We start from the raw sequence: 25,357 nt of genomic DNA on the forward strand, positions 1-25,357 counted from the left end.
TGAATTAGGGGTGAAGCCAGGGGTTTCTGGAGAGACCTGGGATGGGACAGATCTGGGGAAGGCCTGGTGGTTGGTGCCCCTGGATCCCTGGAGCCTGACCTCCCTCCCCTTTGTCTACAGCAGATCAACCAAGATTTGAACATCCAGCTGCTGAAGGATGGCTACCGGTTAGATGAGATCCCCGACGACGAGGACCTGGACCTCATTCCCCCCAAGTCCGTGAACCCCACTTGCATGTGCTGCCAGGCCACGTCCTCCACTGCCTGCCACATTCAGTAGTGGGTAGGGCTGCCGCAGCCAATGGAGCCGGGCCACTGGGGGCCAGGTTAGACAGGGCAGGGGCAGACCCCTCCCCAGCTCTTCTGCCAGCCCCCCGGCCCCGCGTCCCCTACAGCCGCCAACCTCGTAAAAGTCATTGCTTCCTCCTATGGTAGGACGTGTACCTCTGTGTGTTCATGGAGCCGGAGAAACCAAAACCGGGTCTCTCTCTACCCCAGAAACTGAGGAGGGGAAGGGGCTGTTTGTCCAGTTACTTGGGGGACTTTGCCCAGCACCTTTTTGCTCTCCCCAAAGCTACAGTCCAGTGGGAGAGTGGGGGACTGGACAGCAGGGAGGACAACAGTAATGAGTGGGAGGGATCACAAAGCCAGGGGCTTGGCCCCACCCCATGAAGCCATGAACCCCCAGCCCAGTAAGGAAAGGGACTCTGAGGTAGAAAGGCCCAGTGGAGTGGGGGCAAGGTCTAGCACCTTGGAGCCCCTCCAGCAGTCCCTGTTGGCCATGTACCTATTTGCATTTCTCCCCTCATCTCCAGATGGGAAGCCTGGCAAAGTTGCCCAGTGGAATATTGTCCCCCACCTATCGGATCACTGCCTACTTCCTCCTCTTTGCCCCATTCACCCCTCCCTTCCTTCCTTCCTTCCTTCCTTCCTTCCTTCCTTCCTTCCTTCCTTCTTTCCTTATTCTCTGAGTTGAGGGTAAGAGGCCTTAGAGACAGGCCAGAGTTTGGGATGGTTGGGATGGTATGATCTGTCCTCGCCTGCCCCTAACCAATGTATCTCTCTGCCAACCCCCTCTCCACCCCCCCCCACATACACACACACACACACACACACACACACACACACACACATACACACGCACTCACACACACAAACGCTTCTGTTCATTGGTCTCTGTCCCAGGTTAGAAGCAGGAGGTAACACTAGCCTCGAATGCCCCATTCCCATCTCACTCCAGCCCAATATTTCAAATCCTTCTTCCCAGTAAGAACCTTCAAGGGAGCAAGCTTAGGAGAATGCTATGGCTGCCTGTGTATGGCAGGGAGCGCTTGATAGGATGCGTGTGTGCCTGCGGCTGTCAGGGTGTGCGTCTGTCTCTGTGTGGGCCTGTCTTTTTAGATGTCTGCTTCTGTCCTAGATAGTGAGGAAGTGACTGTGTGGTCTGTTAACAGTGTGAGAGGCTGTTCAGCAGTGCAGTGGACTGAGAGCCCTGGACTGGGACTCAGAGCCTGGTTCTAGCCCCAGCTCTGGCTCTGTCCCGGTGGTCTTCAACAAGCCGCTGCATTCCCTGGGCTTCAACTGTCAAATGAGCAGCGTCTGAACGTTCTGAAGAAATTTTGTCAGAGGAATTTCTGTGGAGGGGTATGGGGAGGTCTGTGTGTCTTTGAGTACACCTAGGAGGCTTCCTGAGTTGTATGTCTGTGTGAAAAGGAGAAGGGGGCGTTCCTATGGGACCTGTGTATGTTTGAGTGCATGCAGATCTATTTGGGAATACATGTGTATGTGTCTATGAATGTGTATGTGTGTGAGTATATATTGTGTATGTGGGTATATGTGGTGTCTGTGAGTCAGAATGTGTGTACTGCTGTCTTTGCTGCAGTTGCTGGGGTGGGGAAGATGCCAGAGAAGCTGATGATGAAAGTCAAGGTCCTCCCCTGGGACTGGGCAATATAGACCTGCCCCATGTAAAGAAAAATGAAAGCACAGTTAGCCTAAGACTGCTCTTGTCTATGCCCCACAAACCCCATATCCCAGGGCCAGGGTGTATACCCTCCATTCTTCCATGCTGCCACCTCACAGCCCATTCCCTGGGAGGTGGAGCTGGAAGCGGGAGAGGGTAATGAGAGAATAAGGCTGCTACTTAGGAAGGGTAGCAGCTCTCCCTGTACTACACCCAGGGGTCGCCAGCTCCAAAGTACTAAGATGAAGCTCTCCAACCCCTAACCCAGCCCTACCTCCTCTGGTACAGGAACCCTGGTTAGATGATGAGAAAATGCCAAAGGGATACAAGGACAGAGACGGTATCTGCAGGGCCCACAAGGCCCATACCAGCCCCCAACTGTGCCCATCTCTCCCACCAAGGTCAGATCCCTACACCCTGCCATCTGGGCCCCAGAGCCAAGCCTCCTACTACTATCACCACCACCCTGGGTTTCTTGACTCACTCTTCGAGAACATGGGTACTTCCTCTTTTCCAAGTAGGGCCCCACCAGGGCTCATTTAGACTGCTACCTTTGCTGCTGATTTGCTGTGTGACTACAGCCCACTGCTGAACCCCTCTGTCCCTGAGGAACCAGGGAACACTCCCTCCACGCAGGACATACCTAGTTCCCTGGCAGGCAAGGAGTTCCAACTGAAGCCGTGTACAAGTGGTGGGGAGAGGTAGGAGGCTGGCAGCCAGCACCTCTGGGCCTAGGAAGTGTGTGGTTCCCTCCTCCCCTGTCTGGGAGGATGGAGGGGAGGAATTGAGGCCTTAGCTTGCCCCCTGTCATTCTTCCCCCTTGTAGATACTGCCTTAACACTCCCTCAACCCTCAGCTCTGGCTGCCACCCAGCCAGGTTTCTCCGTGCTCACTAATTTATTTCCAGGAAGGTGTGTGGAAGACATGAGCCGTGTATAATATTTTTTTTAACATTTCCATCGCAGTATTGACCATCATCCTTGATTGTGTATCGTGTAACACAAATAATGATATTAAAGGCATCAAACAAGTCAGCCTCAGCTCCCTACCTGGGGTGTGGGCCAGGGCCAGGTGGGCTGGAAAGGGGAGAAAACGGATCCTCTGAATGCACATTTCACTCTACCTCCACTCATGGGTTCCCAAGCCAAGCCTGCCACTGACCTGCTGCATCACCCTGGTGAGTCACTTGACCCCTTGGAACCTCCACTTAACTTCATCAAAGTGAGAAGGTTGGCCTCGAAGATCTCCAGGGACCCTCTGAACTCTTGGAAATTGGGTTCTTTTGAGAGACTTGAGGGAAGAAAAGGCTGGAGCAGGAAGAGAATTGGACCTCCTCACTTCCTCAGGGCTGGGACTAAGCCAAGTGATATCATAATGGGCAGTGCCCATCCTGGAGGGGGTAGCAGGGTGGGGTAGGAGCAGGAAAGCTGTGAGAGAGGGAAGTTGAGAGTTCCTCCATAGAAGGGAATCACAGCAGCTAAGGGCACCTGCCGGGCTGGAGGTGTGGGCAATCTGGAAGCGGGGGGGAATCACTGATGGTTTGCAGGAACCCTTGGTAGGTAGAGCCCACCTGGGCATTCCCTAGACCCCACTATGTTCCTCTTCTCCCGAAAGACCAGGACCCCCATCAGCACCTACACTGACTCCTACAGGGCTCCTAACTCCATCAAGAAGGTCTATAACGACCCACCTCTGTGGGCCTGGGAACCCAACAAGTTTGTGAGCCGGGTAAGTAGAGGTTGGGGTGGGGGACAGGGGCAGGCTAATGCGTATGGCCATGCATGTCTGGATGGACTGGCAGTGTGCGGTTATAGTTACTTTTGTAATTATTTGTAGCTTTGCATGTGTGTTTTTTATTCTTTTGCCTAGATGTGGAATTTATAATGATATATAAAATAATGCAAGATCCTGCTTTCATAGTGCTCTGCTACACCAAGTTAGGAGATGTAAGGAGTTAGATAAGTCAAGGAATAAACAAGACTTTTATAAATTATCCAAAATGCTATAAAGGAAGTAAACAGGGTAGTGGAAATTGAAAGTAACCAGAGAGAGTTACTCAAATAGAGGTCATAGAAGACCTAGATGAGAGCCAGGTGAAGAGCTAAAAGAATAGGGTTCCCGGCAGAATGATCAGAACGTGCAAAGGTCCTGAGACTGCCTGAGGGATATGCCAGAAAATGTCCAATAGTCATGTTTTTGTGCATGCATATCAGGCTCCTTGTATCTGTCTTTGCCACTTTGCACAAAATGGAGAGATCTGTGAGTCTAATGGTGACTGTCTAAGGCAGCAGTTCTCAACCTGTGGGTCGCAACCCCTTTGGCGGTCGAACGACCCTTTCACAGGGGTCGCCTAAACCATCCTTCATATCAGATATTTACGTTACGATTCATAACAGTAGCAACATTACAGTTATGAAGTCGCAACGAAAATAATTTTATGGTTTGGTCACAACATGAGGAACTCTACTTAAAGGGCCAGAAGGGTGAGAACCACTGCTCTAAGGGAAATTAGCTGTATGCACCATCCAACAAACTTTGTTGGGGATCTACATGTGCCAGGCTGTCTTTCAGGAGCTCTCAGCAAACAAGTGAATAAAGTAGGGCTGTGCTGTGTGGAACATGCCCCAGCAAAGGCATGTTCCAAGAGCTGCCAATGGGCAATGGTCCAAGAGCTGGAAAGAGGAGAGCACTCCTGGGACTTTAGGGCAGGTCTATTAAGAGATTCAGGGGGAGGAGGCTTCCACAGATCAACCTGGGGGCAGGGGCCCACCAGGGACTGAGAACTACTAGTGCAAGGGAGAGGAGCCTGCAGACCATGAAGAGCCTCAGGCTGTGGTAAGAAATAAGAACATAATGCTCCAGGTTTTTTAATCTGTGAGTGTCATGATTAGATTGTGAGTTATGCCACTCTGGCTACAGTGGCAGGAGATTGAAGGGGTTGGGGCTGAGGGCAGGAAGCAGAGTGAGATGGCAGAAGATGAGGGAGGAGGATGTATGTGGGAGATAAGGATAGACTGTGGCAGAGAAAAGGGGAATTTGTTGCTTAATGCAGAAAATGGGGATAACTCAAAGAGGCACAAAGAAAAAAAGGCTTATAATCTCACAACCCCAAATAACCACTGTTAATTTATTATTATATGCCCATTTAGGAAGCAAATATATTTTATGAAAATTGTATCATGTTGTATACTAATATTTTGAATCTTGCTTTTTTTGTATAGCCATATGGCAGGTCATTTTCCTTGTGAAACATATTTTATAATTTTAATGACTCTATACTATTTTATTTTATGAATGTACCAAGATACTAGTATATTTAAGAAATCATATGTTATTGGAAGTTTAGATTATTTATAAAATTTTGCTAATATTATTCTTGTATATATCTATCTTTTTATGCATCAACTGTTCCCTAAAGATAAATTCCTAGACATGAAATTGTTAGGAGAAAGGACATGCACATTTTAAAAATGTTTTATATACACTTCAAATTTCTGTAATAAGGTTTGTAATAATTTACATGCTGACCAGAAAAATATGAGCGCGCCTGCCTGCTTTTCCACACTGAATAGAAAAAAATTTTAAAAAATAGATCAACATGTCTTGGTCACCATCAGTATATAAAGAAGAGGGGAGAGATTAGGATGATTCCTGGATTGGGAGCTCTGGCAACTGGAGGAATGGACAGTGCTACAAATTGAGATTTGGAATCATAGAGAGAGATTTGGAATGGATTTGGGGGCAAAAATATTCAAGGACTTTCAGGAAAATATGTCTGGTGGATAGTTGGATATACTTAGCTCTGAAGCAAAGGAAAGAGGTTTGGGCTACATATATATATTTTTAAATCATCAATATATCAGTCGTAGCTGAAGTCATAGGAGTGAATAGGATTGTGAAGGAAGAATAAGAAAATGACCAAACCCAGAACTGTGGAGAATATCAATATTTAAAGGGTAGCTAGAGGAAGGAGAGCTATAAAAGGAGACAGAGTGATAGGAAGGAAGTCAGAGAAGCCAACCAAGATAGCATTGTTAGACAAAGGTCGGTATCAAATGTCGACACAGAAAGGAATCTCTTGGATGTAGTAACCCTTAGTAACCTGGCCCGATCTTCAGTGAGTAGCAGTGGGATTAAGAATGAAAGCCCGCCAGCGAGGCTCAGTGGTTGAGTGCCTCGGTTCCACTCCCGGTCAGGGCACATGCTTGGGTTGTGGGCTCGATCCGACCAATGATTATCTCTCATTATTGATGTTTCTCTCTCCCTTCCTCTCTGAAATCAACAAAAACATATTTTTCTAAAACGGAATGAAGGAAAGGCTTTTGCTTCTGGCAGTACAGTGTGGTCTAGAAAAATCGGAAAACCCTTCTGCTTCAAAATAGCTAGGTCCTGCATAGAATTTTTTATTTTGTTGTGTACTCTCATGGAGGTGAGTGGTAAGTATACTTAGAAGACAGGGTTGTCCTGAAGACAAATGTCAGCACTACAAGCAGGAGTTTAAGTCTTCAGCTAGCTAAAAGGCGGAGGAACTAAACCTGCAAATTCCAAACTGAACCAGAAAGTTCAGTGATCTCTAGCTCCCTGCCCCCAACACACACACACACACACACACACACACACACACACACGATTAATGTATGTATCCCTTCTATGGTGAAAAATATTCTCAATGTATGTTTCCAGGTATCCTTTAGAATAAGGCCAATCAAATCTGAGCTCACAAGAAGAGCTATAAGGAAACAAACCACCATGTGACAGTCAGCAGAAACAGCCAACTTAAACCTCCAAGGACTTCAGATATTGAAATTAATAGTTAATGGCTACAAAATAATTATGAATTTTTAAAATAAAATGTGAAATTATTAAAATGAGCAAACAATAGGAGATTGTATTTTTAAAATATCAGACAAATGTAAGAAAAGAACTGACTAGGAATTTTAGAAATGAAAACCATATGTGTTAAAACCAAATATTCATATTGGGATACTGGATGGGTTAAAGAACAGATTAGACACAGCTTAAAAGCCTCAGTGGAATGAAAGAGAGAATGAAAGAAATTTTCCAGAATGCAGCACAGAGAGACAAAGAGATAGGATATATGAAAGAAACATTAAGCAGTATGAAAGATAGGAGAAAATTCACACACATCTACTTGGTGTCCTTTAAAAAAAAAAAAAAAAGCAGAAAGAATAAGCATTATCTGAAGAGGGAAAAGCTCTGAACTTTCCAGAACTAATGAAAGAAATGAATCCACAGCCACAGAATAAATAGAAGGAATTCCACATTTAGATGCCTCGCAGGCTTGGGTGACATTGCAAATCTGTGGGAGAAGATAGATACTTAATGGGACAATTGGTTATCCATATAGTTAAAAATAAAATTGATCCCTAAATCACACCAAACCCCAAAAGCAATACCTCACAGATTAAAGACTTAAAGAAATAAACTGTGGCTTATATTAGAGGAAAATATAAGACATTGTCTCCATTAACTTAGAGTGTGGATGGATTTCTTAAACAAATCACAAAAGCACTACATAAGAGGTTAATAAATTCAACCATGTTAATATTAAGAACTTTTATTCATCAAAAGATACCACAGCCCTGACCGGTTTGGCTCAGTGGATAGAGCATCGGCCTGTGGACTCAAGGGTCCCGGGTTCGATTCCAGTCAAGGGCATGTACCTTGGTTGCAGGCACATCCCCAGTGGGGGGTATGCAGGAGGCAGCTGATCGATGTTTCTCTCTCATCGATGTTTCTAACTCCCTATCCCTCTCCCTTCCTGTCTGTAAAAAATCAATAAAATATATTAAAAAAAAAAAAAAAAGATACCACAGAGAAAATGAAGATACAAGAAGCCAAAAACTGAGAGAAGATATTTGCAACATGTGACTGACAGGGAATTAGTATATAGAATAGATAAAGAATCATAGTTTTCCGAGTTAAAATTAAACACAGTCTGAAGAAAGAGAACAGGAGCTTCCGACTCTGTCCTTAAGAACCACCCAGTCAAAAAAAAGGACAGAAATGAAAACATCAGAAAACCACTCTGACTGAAGTCAAGTGCCTGGCTCTAAGCCCTAGTCTTAGATGAAAAGAAAGAAGCAAAGGGCAATTCAAATAAGAGAACTATTCAGAGGGGACCAAGGCTGGCGTGGGAATCCTCAGGCACAGGTAGTGGTTTTGAAATCTGGGACTTTTTCTGATTTATTGTTCTTACTTTTGGGGGGGAGAGAATATTCATGTGTTGTCCTGTTTGTTTGTTTGTTTGTTTGTTTTAAATTAACTTTGGTGGAACTTAATTATTTTATACATACATTCACCAAATACCTTGGCATTTCAAACAAAGAATTTCCCATAACTTTTTAGTTTGCCTTTGGTTATTTCTAATATGTTTTGTCCCTAATATTCATCATGCATGGCCAGAACTGTTTGGTTTATTAAAATGTAGCAACTTTTTAAAATAAATAAAATTTTAAAAAGGGAGGCGGTTGGGAGACCCACCTGGGCTGACCTTCTCAATAGTGGCTGGATCTAAGTCCAGTAGGACTCCAAGGCTGGAGTTTCTGTGCACTTAGCCATTTCCTCCCCTCTCCCCTTGCACAGGGCCCGCCTAAGACTTTTCAGCGCCCTGTGGATCAGGAAGCCCTAGAGAAGATGGTTAAATGTGCTGTGCGGGACTACACCTATAAGAGTTCCATACCAGGCCACCCCTACTTGCCTGAGAAATACTGGCCCTCTCAAAAGGAAGGTAGGGCCTCACCCCTTGCCCAACTCTGACCCTATTCAGTGACCCCAACAATGACACTCCATCTGAACCCAACTTGGATCCTGACCTCTACCCCGATCATATTTCAGTCTTATCTCCCCCACGACAGGGGCTTCTTCTCTAACTACCCCCACTCCAGCTTGACTCCCAAACCACTTGACCTGACATTAACCCTGGAAGAGATTCAGCCCTCTCTTCTGGGAGCTCCTTGTCTATGCCAAAGAACTGGAACAGGCCTAGGTCTTATCCCCACAGAGATAGAGGAAGTATTAACCTCCTCCAAACAAATCCAAGCGCCATCTCCTCCCAACTTCTTAGTGACCCTTTTTCGTCAAGTTCCCCATCTCTCCTGCATCCCTCGGCCTTACCACACCTCTTTCCCTTCCACCTAGAAGCCTTTTCCCATCTCTTCCTGCCTAAAAAGTCTCTCTTCCTTCTCCCCTTCATCACCAAGATTTTCAGAGACAGTCTATACTCACTGTTTCTATCTACTTCCTCGCTCCTTCTTACACCTTATGAGAAATTATCTTTCTCATTTGATTAGATGTTAATGATCTGTTGCTCTGTACATCCCCAAAGAGCAGAGAGTCATGTCTTAATCACAGCTGTGCCTCCTCCACATAAAAAAAATAGCACCAAGCTTCATAAGTGCTTGTTGAAAAGAGTGATGACAAAATCTTCATCCAGTTGAAACTGGGGGTCTGCATCTTCTACACTCAAACATTAAAACTGCTCTTGTGTGGTTCTAACTACCACATCCATGATACTCTTCAACCTTTACCTTATGAGACCCACCCTATGCCTTTCACTCTCCGACCACTCTCTACTTCTTGAAACTCCTTCCTTACCCAGCTTCTCTGATGCCTCAACTTCCTGGGTGTCTTGTCAACTATTCTGGAAAAATTGGGTTCCTCCGAGTGCTAATCTGAGCCCTCTTCTCTCCGTACTCCTCTCCTGATACCATTTCATCTAGCCAACATCTTTACTGACAACTCCAAGTCTGTATTTCTAGCCTCGACCTCTCATCAGAATTCCTCTCTCCATCTGACTATAGTCATCTTTTCATGAATGTCCCCAACTCAGTATGTCCAACCCACCAACCCAGAACTCCAAATCCCAATACTATGCTGCATACACACACTTGCCCTTCCTCTAGGGCTCCTAGACCTCCTTTCCTGATGTCTCTCATATGTGTTCTTTCAGACTGTTAGGAGAGTGGATCACAGAGGGCCTTGTTGGACAAACTTGGGTGATTAGGTGAATAGGGCTTTGAAAGGTTTTAAGTAGGGAAGTGTCTTGGTCAGATTTACATCTGTAAAAAAAAAGTGCCAGAGCTTTTGAGTAGAGATTGGATTGTGGGATTTCAAAAATGAGGTAGGGAGACCAGTAGGCTAATAAAATAATAGTTTTCTAAGTTCCAAGTATTTAGATATACTAATTAATTTCGATCTCATAACAGCCCTATAAAGTAGACAATACTATTACCCCATTTTAAAATTGAGTAAACAGATACAGTGAAATTAACTCAGTCAAATTAACACACAGCTAATATCTGACAGAGCTGAAATCTGAAGACAAGCAGTCTGTCTGCAGAGTCCATTCTATGGATCACAACATTATATAGTCTCTGGGTTAAGGCACTGCAGAGATACAGAGAGATCATGGGAGACTGGAAGAGGGGATAGATTCAAGTGGTTTTAAGGAAGCAGAATAAGCAGACTTGGGAAATAAATGTGGAAGATGAGAGAGAGGGAGCAATTGGGAAGAGGCCCAGTTTCCAGATTGGCTCATTCGGAGAGGGTTGTGCCACGATAAAAAGCGATCAGCTCAAAGGATCCAGACCCAGGTAGAAACAAGCCTGAGGTAGAAAATGGGCTGCAGTGGATAGAAGGTTGGCCCGTGGACTAAAGTGTCCGGGGTTTGATTCCAGTTGAGGGGTCAAGGGCATGTACATTGGTTGCAGGCTCAATCCCCAACCCGGGTTGGGGCACATGCAGGAGGCAACCAACTGATGTGTTTCTCTCACCACATTGATTGTTTCAGTCTCTGTCTCTCTCTCCCTTCCATTCTCTCTTTTTAAAAAAAAATCAATGGAAAAATATCCTTAGGTGATTAACAAAAAAGTAAAATAAAAATAAAGAAAATGGGATGTATCTCAGTGTCTAAGACAATTATGGGGCCAGGCTGGGCTTTGACTGGCCTGAGGGAAATCAGAGAGAATCCAGTTTTGTGCTGGGGATCAATGTAGAAACATTTAGGAAGTCTGGGATCCTGGGGTAGAATAAGGAGTAACACTGTCTTACGCCTCCACCCTTACAATCCAGCAGACAAATGCAACCCCAGCTATCTGTGTAGTGACTGGGGTAACGCATGGAGAATGGGACCTTACTGCTGCACTGGCTGGAACAAGTGTACCACATGCCTTCCCCGGCTGCCTAAGGTATCTACTGGGCCCAGCACAGATGGCGTCTGGGCACACATGCACACACACCTCCACCTCCCAAGCCACAGTGACATATTTCACCATTAACTACTCATCCCTTTCCCATCAGCAATGCTCCAGGCCTCTTTCCCATCGGTGAAATTGTGACACTAGGGTTTGTATTTTCCAGGAGACAAGGGAACCCAGGAGTGGAGCTGTGCTAGGTCACTGGGGCCCAGTCTCAGGACTGGCTTCACTGGGTCCCAATTTCTGGCTGGGTTCTATGGGGGATAGGCTAGCGTGCACTCCTTGACAATCTATACGCCTAAGCTTGCCACTTGGCTCCTTCCACACGTCTGGCCAAGGAGCAGTGTTAGGCTGTCTACCTGCCTACTCTCCCCTCTGTGATGTCAGCAATGACAAAAGGAGGGAAAATCAGGCCACTCAGAGGCAATGCAGATAAAACACAGGGGAGTGATCCAAGGGGAGAAGGAGTCCAGGGCAGCCCCGGGTCTGAGGGAGTGTGGGAGGCTCTGAGGCCTCAGCAGGGGCTCTCACTGTAGGCTGATGGCTGACCTTAGGTTGACTGAACCCTTTTGAATCAGAACTTCCTCAAGAAGCAGGACTTTTCACAAATTCCCAGGGGATTCTCATGGGCAGGCAATATTGAAAACACCCTGTTAGAGAGAGGCGGAGACATAGCTAGACAATCAGCTCGACAAAAGGGGGTAAAACCACAGGCAAACGCTGAGGTAGGGTTGTCACACGCTCAGGTGCCTACCCGGTCCTACTAGTTTCATTCCTTCCCCCTCCCCACCCCAGGTAGGCGGAGTAAATGCGTTGCCTGGCGACAACTCCAAACGGGGCGGGGCAGAGAGGGGAGAGTCTGGAGGACCGGATTAGGGGCGGCCTGGGACTGGTCTGGGGTGCTGGGAGGGAGAACCCCAAAGGGGTCCTTCCAGGTCAGAGCTTGAGGTAGCGTGTGTGCCATTTCCAGGAAGCCGGGATGGAGACAGCAGTTCGAGGAATGCCCTTAGAGAACCCTCCCAAGCCGGAGCCACTCAATGCCTATGGTAACGGATGGGGGGGTGGGGGGGTTAGAAGGGGGGACGGGTATCAGGAGGCCGTAAAGAGTGGAATGGGGACCTGTGGGACGAGGTGGGGGCCGAGGACCCTGGACCCTGGAGAGGGTGTAACCCTGTCTCTGTCTGTCCCTTTCTCTCTCTCTCTCTCTCTCTCTCTCTCTCTCTCTCTCTCTCTCTCTCTCTCTCTCCCCCTGTCTCTTCCCATTCTTGTGACTCTCTGTCTGGGTCTCCCGGGCTGGGGACCTGCGGACCCAGAGCGCGAGGTGGTGGTGAACATGCTGAACTCGCTGTCACGGTACCAGACGCTGCCGCAGATCACACCCCGATGCGGGTGCGTGGACCCGCTGCCGGGCCGCCTGCCCTACCAGGGCTATGAAAGCCCTTGCTCGGGCCGCCACTACTGCCTGCGCGGGATCGACTACTGCGTCGGCGGGGCGCCCTGCGCAGAACGCCGCCTGCGGCCTCTGTGCCCCGCGCAGCCCACAGTAAGGTTCGCAGGGCCCGCCCAGTTCAGCCGGGCCCCGCCCCCAAACCCGCCGTCCCGAGCCCAGCCCCCCCTCCGGCGGCGGCGAGCGCTCCATCCCGAGCCGCTTCCAGCCTCTGCCTCTACGCCAGGCCCCACCCCCTCCAGCCCAGCTAGACCCCGCCCCGTCCCGCCCTCGGGCCCCTGGGCTTGAACTGACAGCTGAAGCGGCAGAGCCTGCACGGAGATTCCCCCGGGTTTCCGATCCTGTCCCTCCGAAACTGTGACCAGGGTCAGCCTAGCTCCTGTATCTGTTCAGGAGGGTTCTGTGAACCACCCCCCGCACACCAGTCTCATCCCCTTCCCGTGCCCGCCAGCCCCACTCCCTACCTGGACACCTGATCCGGGGGACGTGTTCTCAGAAGTGTCCTCTATTCCTGGGCCTCGGGGCATCGTCAGTAATGGGCAGGGTTGTGGCTGAGTGCCAAATGAGCGAGGAAATGGTGACCGGGCGACCAGAAGGGCCCTGGCCTCCTCGGAGCCCTGCACCGCCTCCGGAGGTAGACAGCCTTGCCTGTCACTGCAGAGTAAACTGAGGCCGGAGCGCTCAGCCGCAGGCCAGACTGCAGTGCAGTCCCCTCTCCGCACCAGGGGCACATAGGGCGGGCTGGACCTGGGAAAACGCCAATGGCCCCATCCCTCTAAAGCAGTGGTCGGCAAACTCATTGTCAACAGAGCCAAATATCAACAGTACAACGATTGAAATTTCTTTTGAGAGCCAAATTTTTTAAACTTAAACTATATAGGTAGGTACATTGTTATTAACTTAATTAGGGTACTCCTAAGCTGGCCTTTGCTAAAAACGTCCTCAATCTGATTGAGGTATGTCCGCTGAGGTCGACCCCTTCCAACTCTCCCATCCACACTCATCTTGTATACTTGTTTCGTCTATCTCCTTTCGTTCATCCTCTCTATATGTCCAAACCATCTCAACATACCTTTCTCAATCCTTGACACTACATCTTCTTTCACTCCACAACGTTCCCTAAAATTAACTTAATAAACTTTACTTAAACTTTTAAGTCAACTTCGCTCACGCCCGCACGTGGTATTTTGTGGAAGAGCCACACTCAAGGGGCCAAAGAGCCGCATGTGGCTCGGGAGCCGCGGTTTGCCGACCACTGGGCTAAAGAGCTGTGCAGGGGGTGCTCTGAACCCTAACCCCCTGGTGATCCCCGCCGCCCCTCCCTTGACAGAGAGACTGAGTCCTTGAGTGAGACTGGGTCCTATCCCTTACAAGGGAATGGGGGGCAGGGGGCGGGGAGGAAGTTCCTGAGGCTCAGAGACACGGCTCCCTGGATGGATAGTGTGCAACAATTGCCGTCCTGGGGCGAGGATCCCGGGACTCCCAGGCCCGACCCTCGATAGAGTCCGGGTGCTTCCTCCACGGCGCAACCCAGGCTGCAGAAACGAGGCCTTACAGGGAGGGGACTTCCAGGTGTCTTCCCAGAGGCGATGCTCCGACGGTGTCTAGAAGGGCCCGGAGACCTGAGGAGAGGATCTCCAAGACGTAGGACTGACACCTGAAGCGTGGACCAGAGTCCTGGCCTGGGCTTGGGGGTTAGGGGAAAATCAAAAGGCCCAACCTCTGCCGCCGCTTCCTCCTCCAGGAGTGTATCGCCCAGCGAGCACCGGCCCGGGATGCACTGTGCTGTTATAACGCCCCTGCGGCCGTACTACCCTTATGCGAACCTTAGGTAAGTCGGGCGCGGTGGAGTACCTGGGGGCGGGGGGCGGAATTGGGGGTGTATACTTTCCGCTGCGATGCACTAACTGAAAGATGCCACCAGGAGGCGCTAGTGCCACGGTGAAGTCAAAACTAACAAGGCGATGGAGGACTCCATGAAGGTGTGGAGGCCAGCATTGAGAGGTTACAGGTTGACAGTGGGGCATAGAGTCAAGATTTCAGTTAGGTTCAGGGATTGAAGTAGAGGGTAAAATGTCAATGTTAGGGACTGGGTATTGGAAATCAAAAATTTGGCCATAGAACCTGAAGTCAGTGTTGGAGCCTAAGGTCAGGATTAGGGGCAAAATGTTGGGATAAGGTTAGCATTGAGAATTGGAATCCAACAGATAAGGGTCCAAAAGGTCTGGCCCATCTCTTCCCACAGGTGGGACACAAGTCACTTTAAGAAGACCAGTGGCTCCCAGAGAAACAACTATGTTGTCCACCCCGAGTTTTTGTCCGAGGGTTACCCTGGCTACTCCTACTGATAGAGCCGGGACCAGGCCACGGGGGCTGAGCAATAAATAAACTTTTCACCCCATAGGCTGCCTTTGATATTTCCACATATTCCCCTGCCTCCCGTGTCCTCATCCAGCAAGATCTGGCAATGAGGAACCAGTTACCCAGGCCTCTGCCAAGTCCCCTACGCTAAGATGCAGTTTCTCAAAGTCAACCTGCCCTGAGCCCTCCCCACTCCCATCACCTCAGCACTTCCCTTAGGTGGCCCTAAAGTGCCCTCCTGACACACAAAAGTAGCCCTAGGTCAGTGGTTCTCAACCTTCCTGATGCCACGGCCCTTTAATACAGCTCCTCATGTTGTGGTGACCCCCAACCATAAAATTATTTCGTTGCTACTTCATAACTGTAATTTTGCTACTGTTATGAATCATAATGTAAATATCTGATCTGCAGGGTGTATTTTCAGGGATCGCAACCCACAGGTTGAGAACCGCTGCCCTAGATACACCTGGTGTCCTCCTCCCCTCCACCCCAGAGCCCAAACAAATGGGTCCACCTAGTCATGCAGAAAGGGCCCTCCAGCTAACATTCCTCTAATATCTCCTAAACTTAATGCTTCTCACCCCAGAATCCTCCCCATCACAACCCCCCAAAAGCCTATGTTCATATACCTTGCTGTCCTCCCCAACCCAAGAGAAGGGTCCAAAACAACAAAACAATTTTGGCCGGTTTCGTGATCAAGAAATTTCAAATTACAAAACAAAGCCCTGCTTCTATGTCCCTCGGGGAGCAAGGAGTGGGAGGTTCTGGAATCTCTGGGATCTTCAGTATTGTTGCACCCCATTCCTCCCTGGGGCAGGGGTATAGCGGGACACGCTCACTTCCTCGCAGTATAGTCATTTCCAACGCCCGTCACTGGGGAGTGGCGGGTGCGGGGAAGCCAGTGTTCCAGGTCCCTGACCTCCATGCTGTTGGTCTGGACTGGTGAGAACCGACAGCTTGGGCCTCCCTGCTGGTGAAACCAAGGTCCCTCCGTGGAGTCCTTGATTGGATCCGCCTTACATTGGGCCGCTGAGATTCTCCAGGAATCCTGCTACCCTTTTCCCATATAAGAAACTTTTTTTTCCATATGGGAGAGCTGATAAGAGCGTTATACCGAGACGACCTCCACCTGCCCAAATCTGGAGGGTAAGGAATGCCAAGCGCTAGCCCTGTCCCTTTACCCTGCGGCTCGCTCCTTCTCATACGCATCCCAAATGTAGCTTGGAGGTGCAAGAAACCTAACATTCTACAGCCGCTCCTTCCTCCAAACCTACATTTCCCTGAAGACCTGGAGCAGACCCCTCCCCCGCCCCCGCCCCACGCGAGCGGGCGGGCCTGCAGGCGAGGGCGGAGCCGGGAGGCACTGGGCTGGCTGCTGGCCTGAGATGCCGGGAGCTGAGCCCAGAGGAGTAGGAGGAAGGTAGGGGCTAAGGAGCCGGGCCTCAAGTCCGCGTGACAATGTGGGAGGAGGGGTCCGGCGTCTGGGGCGGGGATGGACTCCAAGGCCCTGGGCGAGACCAAGAGACCTGGGCGTGGCCAGCCAGCCAGAGGGCGGGGCCTCAGCTGTCCCCTAAGTAGGCGGCGCTCGGCTTTGCGCGGTGGCAGCTCAACTCTGGCTAGCGTGGAGATCTGCAGGAGCCTACCTTCACCCCCACTTTTGGGGTCACTGCCGTGAGTGAGCCCAGGGGGAGGGCCTGGGGCGGGGCGGGTTCGGAGGGAGCACACTTCACTTTTGCTCCTATTGCTGAGTGCGTGCGGAGAGTCTGGACACCTGAGTCACCTTGGTTTCCAGTGGGAGACAGGCCCCTTGACCTCAGTCTGTCCCTTTGGACTTTGCAGCTGTTGGGCGGGTCACTGGGAGGTGGGTGGAGCATTCCAGGCTGTAGGCCCAGTCACTCGATCTCCCGGATCCCGCCGCTGAGCAGGGAAATGGGCCGGATCGAGTTGCCTTTGACATTTCCACATATTCCCCTGGGAACAGTGTTCAAGAAACGAATCCGCTTGGAATGGCCTCCCCTCAGTTGGGCCTGTCGGGTCCTCCTCCTCATACCCGACTAGGGGCTGGCAGCCAAGATTGAGGTTGACCTTAGCCAAGTGGGGAGAAGTCTTGGCTAGGAACAAACCCACCTGCCGACATTAGCCTGTGGTTGGTCTGATGGTTGGAGGCAGCAGATTACAGGAGTCTGTAACGCCACCGTTAACACTGGAATCACTGTTCTTGCCCCATAGCCCCGGTACCAGATGCTATTAAAATTGCCCCTTTCCCACAAGAATTCTTCCTGGAGCAAGCAGCAGCAGCAGCAGCCCTTGGGAAAACAGGCCTCACCGGTGCCCACACCCACTTGATAGAAGCCTGTCCCAGCCTCTTGACCACAAGGCTCCTTTGCTGCATTCAGCCTGTCAGACCATTAAGTCCTGTCTCCTAAAACTGGGGCTGTGGAGGATTAAGTTGACTTTTTGGATTGAGGAAACCTACTTGGGTGACTTCAAACAAGTTCCTTTTTTTCTGACTTGGCCACTGTTTCCTCATATGTACAATAGGCACTGTAGCTATGCCTCTTTTTTGGCATTACTGTTAGGGTGGGTGCTCTGCTGGCATTTGGGAGACCAGCACAGGGCCTGCATGGAGTGGGTGCTCAGGCCTGTAGGCTCCTATCCTTCATCAAAGAACCTCCAAATCCTAGAAAGTTAAGCTTCTCAGAAATTAAGTGTTGGAAAAGGCTTCTAAGGTCACTTTGGTGGCCTCTCCATGCCTCCAGGGGTCATGAAATGGTCTGACTTAATATGAAAGTTTTGAGAATGAGGGGCCCTATTCAGCTCTGGACCTTTCCCATTTATGTCCTTAGTGCCCAGAATGGGGCCTTGAATATAATATATAGCAGCTCTGACCTGGGCCACCTAAGACCTTCTTTGGGTTTTGTTTAGCTTGAGGTCATCAGCAAAAGGTTACTGCCTGCATTTCTCAGGGGAACTTTTCTAATTTGTACCTACAGGAAGGGGAATCCATACTGGGGAGGGGAGTTTGAAAGCTAAGTGTTATGTGGGCTGAGAGGAAGGGATTAAGAGGCTGTTCCAGACCAGCCAGAACCAACTAGCTTAGGCTATTGGGTGGGGCAGAGAGCACAGAGAATGAGGCCGAGATAGCACATTGGGGAGGGGCTATATATTGAAATCTGGGATCAAAGTTCTGATCTGCACCTGGCATTCTTGATAGTCTCTTCAGGGGAGTGGTGGGGGGTGGTAAAGATCCTGAACAGTTCTGACATCTCCTGGGGGACTTAGAAACAGACACTGGCATCTGGGAGGAGACTAATTACTGTTTGCCAGTCTCCCTCTCTCCTTTCCCCTAGCTGGTGCAGCGGGCTGGCTGGCAGTGTGTATGTCTGTATGCACCTGGCTAGGGCTATTTCTTTGTTGGACTCTGTCCTGAGGGCTAAATCAGGAAGAGTCAGTGGCCTTGAGCAGCAGATTGCAAAACACCTCCCCCAAGTCTATGTTTCCCAGTCATATCTGGGTGTTTAGCATACAGTGTGTGAGAGTATATGTGTGTAGTTGGGAGGAGGTGCGCCTCTGATCCCTGGAGAGCTGGTAGGTTGGGGAGAAATGTTGGCCCAAGGTGGATCGGTGAAATCTAAAGCAGGTGGCCTGAAGGATTTAGGTTGGGGGAAAAATGAGCTTGGTAGTCATAAGATAGGCCTGGCTGGACATGGAATCAAAAAGGCAGATGAGACCATATCATGTCTTGAACCTCAGTTGCAAAATTTATGCTTCTGAACTTTATCCCAGGGTTCATGAGAAGCTCTGTAAACTAGGAGGAGATGTGATCTGATAAGTTGGGTTTTTTTTTTAATCCTTACCCAATGACATGCTTCTGTTGATTTGGGAGAAAGAGATGAGAGGAGTGGGGGAGAGAGAAAGAAACATCAATGTGAGAATGAAACATCAATCAGTTGCCTCCTGCATGAGCCCCAAATCCGCCCTGACTGGGAATCCAACCCACGACCTTCTCGTGCACTGGATGACACTCCAACCAACTGAACCACACCTTTGGAAGGATCGCTATGGTTGCTATAAGCAGAAGGCATTGGGGGAAAGAAATTAGGGCATGGAGGTCTATAGGGGAAGTATTGCAATAATACTGGGGAGAAGAGACAGTGTCCAAAACTAGGGCGGGGCATCAGGATGGTGGGTGCGTGGCAGAGACAAAGCTGGGTGGCAGCTGGCCAAAGATGTGGTGCTGGGAGCAGAGCAGGAAGGTGGGCAGGGAAATGGGTTGGTGAACAATGGCTGAAAGCAGGGTAGAATTTGAGGACAAAGAGGGGGAGGTCTGAGAAGCCAGCCACCATGGCTCTTGAGCCAGGCTCCTGACCCCAGCCCTAATGTCTGAACCCAACCCTGCCTCCCTCCAAACCAAGCCCTAGGAGAGAACTAATCTCCAGATTCAATCTGGCTTCTGATTAAATTCCATGCCTGAGCTGTTTGTTTCTTTTTGCTCTCTCCTCTCCCCTTTGGGGATAAGGAAACTCATCCTACTGCCCTATGATGCCTCCCCTCTCCCACCATGGCCACATCTCTGGGAAACCATGTCCTCTCCAGATCCCTCCCCTTCTCTTCAGCTTGAACTGCTCCCATGTGTGATCCCATGAAGTCTGATATTCTGTGATCTGGACTTCTCCCTGACCCTGTCTGGGTTTGTTTCTTCCCCACAAAAATAGGATGCATGTCATCTGCCCCTGCCCATTCAGAGTCCTGACTAATGTCAACAAACATTAGGGCCCGTGAGAAAGGGTAAGATACAGATTGTCCTCTTAAGTCTCACCTTTGCCATTACTTAAACCATTGGTTCTCAACCTGTGGGTCGTGACCCCATTGGGGGTCAAACAACCCTTTCACAGGAGTCGCCTAAGACCATCAGAAAACACATATATAATTACATATTTTTGTGATTAATCACTATGCTTTAATTATGTTCAATTTGTAACAATGAAAATACATCCTGCATATCAGATATTTACATGACGATTCATAACAGCAGCAACATTACAGTTATGAAGTAGCAACAAAAATAATTTTATGGTTGGGGGTCACCACAACATGAGGAACTGTATTAAAGGGTCGCGGCATTAGGAAGGTTGAGAACCACTGTCTTAAACCCTTATGTCCCCGAATACACCTTTCCAAAGTATACACCTCTTCTTTCTTGCTGCAGCAAATGGAAATACTATGGAATGAGAAGGTCCGTTCCGCCTCTCTCTCCCCCTTCCAGACTCTGGCAGGCCAGGTTCAGACGGGCTTTGTCATGTGCCCACTGCCCGTTCCTTCCTTAACTGAGGGCTGATGCCTCAAAATCTGGAGAAGAGCCAGGCCAACCCCCGCCGACGCCCTGGGCGCGACACAGGCCTGAAGAGTCCTGAGGCTGCCTCAGCCACAGCCATGTACACCTTCCTGCCTGACAACTTCTCGTCTGTAAAGCCCAAAGCATCATCAAAAGAGGCGAAACCGCTGCTGGGCTCGGTAGTGCTGGGGCTGCTGCTGGTGTTGGCCGCGGTGGTAGCCTGGTGCTTCTACAGCGCCTCTCTGCGCAAGGCTGAGCGTCTGCGCGCGGAGCAGCTGGACCTTAACCTTGGAGGTTTCTCCATCCGCAACCAGAAGGGCGAGCAGGTCTTCCGCCTGGCCTTCCGCTCCGGTGCCCTGGACCTCGACTCCTGCAGCCGCGATGGCGCCCTGCTGGGCTGCTCCCGCACGGCGGATGGGCGCCCGCTACACTTCTTCATCCAGACCGTGCGTCCCAAGGACACCGTCATGTGCTACCGCGTGCGCTGGGAGGAGGAGGAGCCGGGGCTCGCCGTGGAGCACGCCATGTTCCTGGGGGACGAGGCGGCGCACTGGTACGGCGGCGCGGAGATGAGGACTCAGCATTGGCCCATCCGGCTGGAAGGCCAGCAGGAGCCGCAGCCCTTCGTCACCAGCGACGTCTACTCCTCCGACGCCGCCTTCGGAGGCATCCTCGAGCGCTACTGGCTCTCCTCGCGCGCGGCTGCCATCAAGGTCAACGACTCAGTGCCCTTCCACCTGGGCTGGAACGGGACGGAGCGCTCGCTGCGGCTACAGGCGCGTTACAGCAACACGCCCTTCAAGCCACCGGCCGGCCTCCCCGCCGCGCTCGAGCTCAGCTACCGTGTGTGTGTCGGCTCAGACATCACCTCCATCCACAAGTACATGGTCCGGCGCTATTTCAATAAGCCGTCGAAGGTGCCCGCACCCGAGACCTTCCGGGACCCCATCTGGTCCACGTGGGTGCTGTACGGGCGGGAGGTGGACCAGGACAAGGTGCAGCGTTTCGCCCAGCAGATCCGACAGCACCGCTTCAACAGTAGCCACCTGGAAATCGACGACATGTACACACCTGCTTACGGGGACTTCGACTTCGACGAGGTCAAGTTCCCCAACGCCAGCGACATGTTCCGCCGCCTGCGCGACGCTGGATTTCAGGTCACGCTCTGGGTGCACCCGTTCGTCAACTACAATTCCTCGTCCTTTGGCGAGGGCGTGGAGCGAGAGCTGTTCGTGCGCGAGCCCACCGGCCGGCTGCCGGCGCTCGTGCGCTGGTGGAACGGCATCGGCGCCGTGCTGGACTTCACGCGCCCCGAGGCCCGCGACTGGTTCCAGGGGCACCTGCGGCGGTTGCGCTCGCACTACGAGGTCGCCTCCTTCAAGTTTGACGCGGGCGAAGTCAGCTATTTGCCGCGGGACTTCAGCACCTACAGGCCGCTGCCGGACCCCAACATCTGGAGCCGGCGCTACACGGAGATGGCGCTTCCCTTCTTCTCCCTGGCCGAGGTCCGCGTGGGCTACCAGTCGCAGAACATCTCCTGCTTCTTCCGCCTGGTGGACCGCGACTCCGTGTGGGGCTACGACCTGGGGCTGCGCTCGCTCATCCCGGCCGTGCTCACCGTCAGCATGCTGGGCTACCCGTTCATCCTGCCGGACATGGTGGGTGGCAACGTGGTGCCGGAGCGCACCGCGGGCGGCGGCAAGGTGCCGGACCGCGAGCTCTACGTGCGCTGGCTGGAGGTGGCCGCGTTCATGCCCGCTATGCAGTTTTCGGTCCCACCCTGGCAGTACGACGCGGAAGTGGTGGCCATCGCGCACAAGTTCACCGCCCTGAGGGCCTCGCTCGTGGCACCGCTCCTGCTGGAGCTGGCCGGGGAGGTCACGGACACTGGCGACCCCATTGTGCGCCCCCTCTGGTGGATCGCTCCGGGCGACGAGACAGCTCACCTCATCGACTCGCAGTTCCTCATCGGGGACACCCTGCTGGTGGCACCAGTGTTGGAGCCCGGCAAGCAAGAACGTGACGTCTACCTGCCCGCGGGCAAATGGCGCAGCTATAAGGGTGAGCTTTTTGACAAGACCCCAGTGCTGCTCACCGATTACCCCGTCGACCTAGATGAGATAGCCTACTTCATCTGGGCGTCCTGACCCAGCCCGGAGCCCGGGAACCGCACAGCTCTAACCCGCCTTCCTGCAGGCCTTTCACCCTCGTCACAACCACCCCGTGGATCCCCAGGAAGTCTCTACCTCTGTACCACCCTCTACCTGGGTGCTAACATAAATGTGCTCCACCCACTCCTGCAGGGCCAGCGGAGGGCGCGGAAGCAGCCTCCCACTCCTACGCACAACCTAACAAGTCCCTTTCCTCCACTCACCCTTGTCTACAGAAACCTCCACTCACCCTTGTCTACAGAAACCTTTCTCTGGGGTGGGGGTGTGTGAGCTCCGGGGGAAAAGGTCAGTTCCTGTTACACATGGTTGGATTTTAAAAGCACAAAAGAAAAACCTCACTCTCCATTCTGGCCTGAGTAGCCATCTTATCCTTCTGAAGTGGGGACTTGATCCTCCTTCAGGTCCCAAAATAGCCCCCGGCCACACTAAGAAAGGGCATATTCTTGGAGTTGGAAGCCAGGCCCTGAGTTCTCAGCCCTGGCCTCAACTGTGACTGACCTGGTCCCACCCCAGCTGCCGGGAAGAGATGGGAGTACTTGGCCAACTGGAGGGCTTGATTCAGCGCAGCGCTATCATCGTTGTCCCTCATTTGTGAAGAGACTCCTAACACTGCACTAACCATCTGTGTACACACATGCACTCAGCCTTGTGTACACATATGTGCTCAGCACAAAGACTTGCAAGACCACGCAGGCCAGACTTGGTGCCTTACCCCAAGACCGTGTGTGTGTGTGTGTGTGTGTGTGTGTGTGTGTGTGTGTGTGTGAGAGAGAGAGAGAGAGAGAGAGAGAGAGAGAGAGAGAGAGAGAGGCGGGGGAGGGGGGAGGGAGGCATCATGTGTCATCCCTGGATCTGCAGAATGAACACAACACCCCTGAAGCTGGGTAACCCTGGAGGTAGGGGGCAGGGAGCAAATTTGAGGCTTTGATTGTTGACTTGGCCTCTTCCCAGGCAATGTCCCTGGAACTCTGGTAGGAAATAAACAGCCCCTTCATGATTGCTCAGCTGCCTCACTCCCTGCACAGGTGGCAGGGGTGTGGCCTAAAAGGAAGGGATAGTCTTATTCTGGTGGCGGTGTGCTTCATTCAGCACACGCACCACACGTGCACATCTCTGCTTGCAAATACACATACAGGGTAAGGTCTTTCATTTCAGCCGTTTTTCCGTTCTAAGAAGATCAGTCTCAGCCAGAGCATTTTTTTTTTTTCTGACTTCACAGCTAAGTCTGGAGAAGTTGCTTGCCAGAGCCCGGAGGTGGGAAACAGGGCAGGGCTCAGCCTCCATCTACAGGTTGGACAGCAGAACCAGTCCCTCAGCCCCTAGAGAATACATCTCTTTGCCCAGCCCTCCACCCCTCTATTTTCTCAGTGTGAAGAATGCCTAATACAATTTTAAGGGAACTCACAGGTGCCTATCTATCTCCCGTGCTGACTCTACCACTCTTCAAAAAGCTGTGTGACCTTGAGCAAGCTGCTTAACCTCTCTGAGCCTCATTTTCCTCATATGTAAAATGGTGATAATAATGTCCAACTCCCAGGTTGTTGTGGGAATTATAAGCACAGATGTACGTAAAGTGCCTGGCACAAGTAGGTGCTCAATAAAAGGTAGCTATTACAATACTGTTTCTTGTTTCCTTGTTTATAAATGACAAGGATTTTTCCAGGTCCCAACTCCCAGCCCAACTGCCTTCCTCTGGGCCTGCAGGTGACATCCTCTTCTCTAACCTCTGCACATAGCACCCATTGAGGTGTGAGTTTGTATTCCAAAGGACACTGTCCAGGAGAAAGGCAAGAGAAGAGATATCTGAAGATAGGATGTTGGGAGACAGGATTCCAGAGTCCCCACATGATGAGAAGTGGAATTAGTTTCCTTCTCCTTTTTGCCAAGAGCCTCCCTGGACCCTGGTGCCCAGCCATGTGCTATGGAGTGACTGTAGACTCAGGCTGCGTCCTGGAAAGTTCCCTAAATGGCTGGAGAGCATGACTACAGCTTGACTGACCCTGCAGCATTCTATGCAATCTGAAGCCAGTTTACCCAACCTCTCAAGCCTTCATTTCTTCATCTTTAAAATGGAATTTCTAGGATTTGTTGAGATGTGTCAGTAAAGCACTTATGCAAAAACTGGCAGAGTAAATGCTCAATGAATGGTAGCTCCTATCAACCCTTATTAAAAAAAAAAAGGAACAAAGCAAAGTTTTGCTTAGAACCTGTGCTGTCCAATATAGTAGCCACTATCTACATGTGACTTAAATATATATATATATATATATATATATATATATATATATATATATATATTGATTGATTTCAGAGAAGAAGGGAGAGGGAAAGAGAATCATTGAACGGCTGCCCCCTGCACGCCCCACACTGAAGATCGAGCTACAACCTGGGGATCGAGCCAGCGACCTGGGCATGTGCCCTGACCAGGAATCCAACTATGGCAGCCTGGTTCACAGGTCGACACTCCACCACCGAGCCACGCCCGCCAGCGGGCGCTACATGTGGCTTCTTAAATTTAAATTAAGTAAAATTAAATACAATTTAAAAACCATTTATTTGGACATACTATCCATATATCAAGCATTCAAAAGCCACGTGTGACTAGTGGCTAACATAATGGACAGTGCAGATTACAGAACATTTTCATAGTTGCAGAAAGTTCTTTTAGAGCAGTAGTTCTCAACCTTCTGGCCCTTTAAATACAGTTCCTCATGTTGTGACCCAACCATAAAATTATTTTCGTTGCTACTTCATAACTGTAATGTTGCTACTGTTATGAATCATAATGTAAATATCTGATATGCAGGATGGTCTTAGGCCACCTCTGTGAAAGGGTCGTTCGATCGCCAAAGGGGTCACGACC

General features: G+C 50.5%; 3 protein-coding genes across 12 annotated transcripts in view; all 3 read left to right on the top strand.

Moving 5' to 3' along the window:
• FAM219A (family with sequence similarity 219 member A) overlaps positions 1 to 2,996 on the top strand; it is a 50,690-nt gene extending 47,694 nt beyond the window's left edge. For 6 of the 8 annotated variants that reach the window (XM_036330538.1, XM_036330545.1, XM_036330541.1 and 3 more), the window contains one exon: positions 121 to 2,996. In XM_036330538.1, the coding sequence (XP_036186431.1) occupies positions 121 to 279 (159 nt within the window). In that variant the 3' untranslated portion in view covers positions 280 to 2,996. The remainder of the gene's footprint in view (positions 1 to 120) is intronic. The other 2 variants (XM_036330539.1, XM_036330543.1) reach the window with 1 other exon arrangement.
• A 134-nt stretch (positions 2,997 to 3,130) lies between these two features.
• CUNH9orf24 (chromosome unknown C9orf24 homolog) lies at positions 3,131 to 20,332 on the top strand. Of its 3 annotated transcripts, none has more exons than XM_036330537.1 (7): positions 3,131 to 3,690; positions 8,569 to 8,713; positions 11,056 to 11,171; positions 12,151 to 12,226; positions 12,494 to 12,723; positions 14,372 to 14,458; positions 20,198 to 20,332. In XM_036330537.1, the coding sequence occupies exons 1-6, from the start codon at positions 3,556 to 3,558 to the stop codon at positions 14,456 to 14,458; spliced, it is 789 nt and encodes a 262-aa protein (XP_036186430.1). In that variant the 5' UTR covers positions 3,131 to 3,555; the 3' UTR covers positions 20,198 to 20,332. The 3 variants fall into 3 exon arrangements, with proteins under 3 accessions (XP_036186430.1, XP_036186428.1, XP_036186429.1); XM_036330535.1 differs by lacking the exon at positions 20,198 to 20,332 and adding an exon at positions 14,873 to 15,308 and having other exon boundaries at positions 12,494 to 12,728; XM_036330536.1 differs by lacking the exon at positions 20,198 to 20,332 and adding an exon at positions 14,873 to 15,308.
• MYORG (myogenesis regulating glycosidase (putative)) lies at positions 16,401 to 24,111 on the top strand. Its single transcript, XM_036330534.1, has 2 exons — positions 16,401 to 16,659; positions 20,255 to 24,111. Exon 2 carries the CDS (start codon positions 20,326 to 20,328, stop codon positions 22,468 to 22,470), a length of 2,145 nt encoding a protein of 714 aa, XP_036186427.1. The 5' UTR covers positions 16,401 to 16,659; positions 20,255 to 20,325; the 3' UTR covers positions 22,471 to 24,111.
• Positions 24,112 to 25,357: the final 1,246 nt, after the last annotated feature.

Source organism: Myotis myotis, unplaced genomic scaffold, assembly GCF_014108235.1.
Source record: "Myotis myotis isolate mMyoMyo1 unplaced genomic scaffold, mMyoMyo1.p scaffold_m19_p_12, whole genome shotgun sequence".
NCBI classification, from domain to species: domain Eukaryota; kingdom Metazoa; phylum Chordata; class Mammalia; order Chiroptera; family Vespertilionidae; genus Myotis; species Myotis myotis.

What these genes read in the sequence shown, in the direction of transcription:
- CUNH9orf24 (XM_036330535.1), top strand. Translation starts at nt 3,556, where the DNA reads ATGTTCCTCTTCTCCCGAAAGACCAGGACCCCCATCAGCACCTACACT. An exon ending in CTGGCCCTCTCAAAAGGAAG is followed by an intron (nt 8,714 to 11,055) that starts GTAGGGCCTCAC and finishes CTTACAATCCAG; the next exon opens with CAGACAAATGCAACCCCAGC. An exon ending in CCCGCGCAGCCCACAGTAAG is followed by an intron (nt 12,729 to 14,371) that starts GTTCGCAGGGCC and finishes TTCCTCCTCCAG; the next exon opens with GAGTGTATCGCCCAGCGAGC.
- MYORG (XM_036330534.1), top strand. Translation starts at nt 20,326, where the DNA reads ATGCCTCAAAATCTGGAGAAGAGCCAGGCCAACCCCCGCCGACGCCCT.